Source organism: Gavialis gangeticus, unplaced genomic scaffold (genome assembly GCF_001723915.1).
Source record: "Gavialis gangeticus isolate Ggan-Ray unplaced genomic scaffold, GavGan_comp1, whole genome shotgun sequence".
In the NCBI taxonomy this organism is placed as follows: Eukaryota; Metazoa; Chordata; order Crocodylia; family Gavialidae; genus Gavialis; species Gavialis gangeticus.
The window spans coordinates 71,320,804-71,327,121 of record NW_017728994.1 but is presented as its reverse complement, the minus strand read 5'-3'; the positions used below and the strand labels follow the sequence as shown (position 1 = coordinate 71,327,121).

General features: G+C 35.1%; 1 protein-coding gene across 1 annotated transcript in view; it reads left to right on the top strand.

Moving 5' to 3' along the window:
- The first annotated feature begins 1,555 nt into the window (after window positions 1-1,555).
- CLRN3 (clarin 3) overlaps window positions 1,556-6,318 on the top strand; it is an 18,411-nt gene continuing 13,648 nt past the window's right edge. Inside the window, exon 1 of the mRNA XM_019502995.1 lies at window positions 1,556-1,908. Within this exon, the coding sequence (XP_019358540.1) occupies window positions 1,677-1,908 (232 nt within the window). The 5' untranslated portion in view covers window positions 1,556-1,676. The remainder of the gene's footprint in view (window positions 1,909-6,318) is intronic.

Genomic DNA, 6,318 nt, shown 5'->3' with positions numbered 1-6,318 from the left:
TGATCTTTTGTACTTAAGTCACATGTTGATAGACTTTTGCCGTTAAATTAAATGCTGTGTAATAGATTATGAAGTATATAAATTCAAGTCATGAAAGTAATTGGATCCAAAGTATCTTTAAACATAAAGTTTGATAGTTGAGCAGATACATGGCTGGATATGGAAACTACAACAATCAAAAACTCCATTAAAAGCCTCTGAAGTAAAATTAATTAATTTTTAATCTAATCACTAGTTTAAAATTTTGAATGAAGAAATCAAGCAGACTTTAGCCATAAGAGTGCTAGAGTAACATCATTGTAGCTCCAGAAAGAAGCTCCCCTGCCCCACCTCACCTCACCCCACCCCACCACTCCCTGCTCCCCACTTGGAAATCCTTTGTTCCTTTTATTTCAGAAAAAGTAAACCTTTCAGTGTGTTTACAGTGCTGTTACGCATCCAACAGACCACTTAAAGGGTTCATTTACCAACATCATTAAAAAACACTGCATTGAAAGTATCAGATGCGAAAATCCAAGTGCTAGGAAAATACTGGTCTCAGTAAAATAAATGACAGATAATTCTCTCTCTCACACTTTAGTTTTGAGGATAAAAATGTTTCGACTTCAAAATGTGGCAAACACTTTGCAGGAAAGATAGAAAAATGGTATCTTTTCCTTCCTCCCACTTACAAAAAATTAGTTTATTAATAAGTATTGTACATGATATTGAATGTCTGGGGTAGTATCATCAATATCTTTTCATGTGCTCGGTTATACAGTTCAATGGCACATTGTTTATATTGCTTATTTTAGACCTCTGCTATGCATTAAAATGAAATGCTTCAGAATGAATGAATGATTTGACTTCTATAGATATTTTCAATGCTGTATGCATTATCTATTGATGTATTTAGTGTATAAGTTAAAGGAGCATGATGAAGTTAGAGGTTAGGGAGGCACAGTTTCTCGTGATAATAAAATAATAACCTTTTAAGTGCTTTATGATTTCTTTCATAAAGGATTTTTTCAATTTTAGTTAAAGGTATTTGGAGAACCATTTAACATACGTCAAAATAAAAAAAGCAAAAAGGGAAGATTTTAACGTTGATATTTCCACCCCAAGTTTTCCAGGTCCTCAAAGCCATTTTGATATGAATGTAGCAATTTTTGTTTTATTTCCTGATTGGTTACAAGCTTCTCAGGAGAAGCAGCAACTAATACTTGCTGGGTTGAGGAAGAGTCTTCAAGAAAGTTGTACTTTAATATTTCTGCTAATTCTTTATAAGCAAGAGTGTTATATTAGTGCCTATACTTTTCAAGGTCTAGAAGACCTTTCAGGAAATCTGTTTGGAAAGGCCTGTATTTTGGTCTTATTTCACTTGGCAAAGCACAGCCCAAAATAAATCAATCATTTGATGAAGAGAAACCATAGTGGCAGGTTCCTACTGTCCTTTGTCAGATTAGTTTTGCTGTAGCTATGGCAACACCTTGCCTCCAGACCAAAGTTCACTTATTTTACATCTTTATTACCACTGCTGCTAGTTCAAAGTTTACTGGCATAAACTTCCTGCCAGTACAAAGAACGAGATCCAAAGTTTCTAGCAGCAGGGCAGGGAACAGTCTCAAGATTTAAAGGACTAAGGAAATAAGAAAAAAATATCCCGAATCCCAAGAAAAACACTTCTTTGAGACAAAATGCCATCCAGGAAAAAAACGTTGATGTTTGCAGCTGCCTTCTTTACTAGTATTTGGTCTTTTGTGATCGTCTGCCTCGTTCTTGCAACCAAACACTGGGCATCAAGTGAGGTTACCTTTTCCCAAGAAAATTCAAGCTCTGTTACCGTAACCATTGCATTTGGAATTTTCAAAGGTGCATGCTCACAGACTATAACTGGTGGAGTTCAGATGTCAGCAACAACTTTCCAAGGTAACTACTGCAGTGAATGTAAATGGATAGTGTTAACTTGGCTTGCCTTGATTCATTCCATCTTGGTAGATATATATGAACAGCAGTTCATTTCTTTTGTTTGTACATAAAATATTTTTATTGAAGACAGAGAATGTTCAGACTAACATCAAAGGATTAAGGAGAGCTTTAAAAAGGAGAAAACAAATAGTAAAGCATATAATAGCATCAACACATTTACAAGGGGAAAACTTTCAAATTATTCATGAACATGTAATCCACCACAATGTGGAGAGTGAGTATCAAGGTAAAAGGGAAATGGGTATATTAGAAATAGCAAGTCCACATTTGTAAAACTTTCATAAAGAACAGAATCCTAATAATATTTTTTTAAGATTTAAAATATAAAAGATACCACATATCAAGACTAGTAGGACTTTTTATGCATAGATTAGAATTTGTTTGCAAAATCACTGATTTAGAAGTTTTTTCTTGCTCCCAATTGCCAGTCATAGATCTAAGCTCTAGCAGATTGCTTAAGGAAAAAAATCCAAAGTATTAGATAAAGTTCTACTGAATGAGTCTAGTCTAGATAAATTAATGATAAAAACAGAGTAACACATATCTGGAACTAACACATACGTTTTCTCATGTAAATACAGTGCTCTGACACTGATGTTTGGCATTAGACATTAATTTTAATTTTTTTAGAAAGATTGTCATAAGTCTTAGATTCTGTTAGCTGTTATATAGCTATGCTTTACTGATATCAAAGCAGTTAAGTAAAATGCTATAAATTGATTTTTTAAATAATTAAAGTTAAACTTTTAAAATTACAGATTGGTGAAAAAAAAGATTAACATGATAACATCTATTATCCATTTCCTTTTAAATCAACTTCTTTTTAACAAAAAATAGTATTTTTAATTCTTTTATTTCTATACATATTACTATAGCTATCCAGTAGTGGCAATTTCTTATTTCTAATGCCACACTGTATCAAATGTACACTGAAACGTGAACTTGTTACCCACTTTTCAGGCTCTCTATCAGATTGCCAAGAAGCCTATCTGATAAATTTATAAGTTTACAGGGATGACAGGAAAAGAAAGAACTATTAAGACAGACTACAGACAAAAAGAGAAAAAGATGAAAAAGGGGAAGGGAAGGACCCTTGAGAAAGATGATAAAAATAAAACAAAAAAACAATACTGGAAACAAAATACCAGGAGCAGCAAAATAGAAATAATGAAATTGTGTAGGTTAAATAAATGTTATTGAACTGGATAGAAGTGTCTGAAAATTCTAAAAAGATTACGCACGTACTTAAATTTTTGCTGAGTTGTTCTATTGACAACGATGTTGTCAATAGAAATGTATTTACACCAGTGTTAATCCAATAACTTCAGAATAACTACTTTAATGTTTAAGTATGAAACTGAGAGGAGAAGCAGCCCCCAATGCCTTACAATTAGGAAGAATTATTTAAATCAATTAGAAAACATTTTACAGCTTTCTACTCCTCATACTTTTGGCAGAGACACTAATGGCACAAACAGACCACAGCCAGACACAACTCCAGAAGCTCCTTGATTTAGAAAATAGTGATTGGAATCATTTAGTTCTTCCTCATTCATTATATTGTTACCTGAATTTATCAAGAATGCTCTACCTGCATTACCAACAGGACCTGAGTTTGTAACAGTGACAAGAGGAGCCAATTCACCCTGGGGATGTAATTACACTACAGTCAAGACTTGTCATAGTGTCTACATGACAGCAGAACATCAAACTATTATAATGGCAGGGCTAAGCAATCCTAATGTATGCAAATTTTAAGATCTACATTCCAACCAAATCTTTACTAGCAGAATAGCTTAAATATTATTTTAAGAATGAAAATTATTACACAAGGGTACATTAAAAACCGAAGTTTTGACATCAGTCCATTTAAACAATTCAATTTGTTTAAGGTAGAAGAGCTAGATCAGGATTTAATTAAGCTAGTCTAAATCATATCTATGCAGGTATATAAAACAAGGCATATGTATAAGAACTGTTTATATTTAATTGTTTTACCCTTATGCCAGTAAGTGCTGTTCCTGATCACAGTTCTATCTATAAAAATTGGAATTTATCTATATAGAGGACACTGCAGAAAGCCACCACAGATTGGAAATAATTCAGGCCATGCATTTTGTCTTTTACAATGATTAGCACAATAGAGTCTTCGGCCTGATTATGGCCTCTGTGTGCTACTGCAATATAAGGATTAATTACAAACTAATAAAAAGCACTCACAGGATATTTGCAAGAGCAAAGCAGGTAGGATTTGACCTGCATACTATATTTTTAGGCATGGTACTGTGCTTTGTTGCTGCCTATTTGAATTATAAGTAAAATGATATTTGGCAGGTTATTAGCTGCAATGTACCATTGTGACTTTTCTGTTTCCAGAAAAAAAGTGAGCAAAATTTAAATATTATGAAAAGAGGTGCATACTTTGGCCATGGTAACTGTTTTAAGCAAGAACTTTACCAGATGGGCAAAGAACATGTTTGAAAAATAACCTATCAATTTGCTCAAGTCCCTCAGTTAAATTGATATATGACGCAGTCAAATGTAAAGTGTTTTCATTCTAACGGTGTTGGTTGTAGCTGTGTTGGTCTAAAGACATAAGCGGGGAAGGTTATTTGGGTAAATGTGATATATTTTATTAAACCAACTGAATAGTTGGAAAAATTCTTCTTTACAAGCTAGTATTGTAGGTTGTACAATTGTACAGTACTGTAGATGTTTTTTGCTGAGGCCTGTACTATATGGTTTTGCAAATTCTCAAGACATGTACAATACACACTTTTGTGAAAGATTGTTTTCTGACACTAAACTTAATATTAAACAATATTAAAATAACCCCACTGATCAGACTTCAAATGTCAGAGTATCCTAGTAAACTACAATCTCTTTCTTTGAGAAAGAACTATCACCCTTTTCACCTAATGAGACTGTTGGTGAGGAGGGAAGCTATTTTGTCATTTTCACCAAAACTGAATTTCACATCCCTACAAAGCAGTGTGAAAAGGGAAGAACTGCCGTTAGACTATAATGTGAGAAAATAACTGTGTGGACTATTCTATGTATTTTTAACTGATAAAAATAAATGGTGTAGTAACTTAAATAGCCGTGTTCTGTCTGTTTTCTAAATTTTGAAGCATGATGAAAGGCCAAATGGAACACATTGGTTTTCTATAGCTTTGGAGAGATGGTATGTGGCTAATATTTACATAACTTACCACTTGCTTGAAATTCCAGTTTTAAACTCCATGTCTGGATCCCCACATTGCTCATGGTTTTTGCTATACTGTTCATGTACATAAATTATTAAATACAAAAATAGCAATTTGAAAATAAAATTTACAGAAAACTCTGTTTTCAGATCTTGGTAGTGTTTTTTACCATGACTACCATTAAAAAAAAAGGTGTTTTCAGAAACCATTTAAAAATATTTTGTAGCAAAATTTCAACCACTATAATATGAAGTATTACTTCAGAGTGACACTAGCCATTTGATCCATAGCAATTTTAGAAACAAAAGGATTTTAAATTGCAGAGGCTATGTGTTATCACGTAGCTGCCATGACAAAGTGGAATTGAGAAAAATGTTATTGCGGGGGGGTCTTGAAGAAAGGAATGATGGTAATATAGGGTTGTATTAAAAGAAAAATATGAAGGGACAGGTGTCCTTTTTTCATAAAATAACAATTAGGAAGAGTAATAAGCATTGTTTTAACCATGCAGCCCATCCTGTTAATAGCAGCAACTGTCTCATGCACTGTGGATCTCCATTAGATATTTTGTCTCTGTTTCTCATGTGGAACTTCCATGGATTTCAGTGGACATTGTGCCTAAGAATTTGAATGGAAATTGTGCTGTAAAAGATAGGCAACATAAACCAAACAGGAGAGTTTAACCTTTATGTAGCTATTTTTGGAAATCAGAAATGTCCAGCAGCACGTGGGAATCTGGCTTCAGCTGCATGCTGCTCCGGATGGGACAGACCCGCCCAGGTCGGCACCAGCCAGCAGAGGCGGTGGCGGAGCCATGTGCCACTCAGGACTGACCAGTGCAGGTAGGGGAAAGTGCAGCTGAGCCCCTGCTGCTCCGGCCGGGCTCATCCTGTCCTGAGCAGCACAAGGCTACTCCTCCTCCCACACGCATCACGTCGGCAACGTCAAGCTGACGCGGTGCGTGTGGGAACCTTGTCCCTTCCCCAGCCCTTCAGCAGCCATAAGGAAGCTGCTGAGGGGCTGGAGGAGGGACAAGGGGTAGGAACGAAAGTAAACAGAAAGTAAGTAGCACCACAGGCCTCAGAAAATGCCTTGGCAGGCCACATGTTGGACAAGCCTGATCTACAAGGAGACCTCACAATGT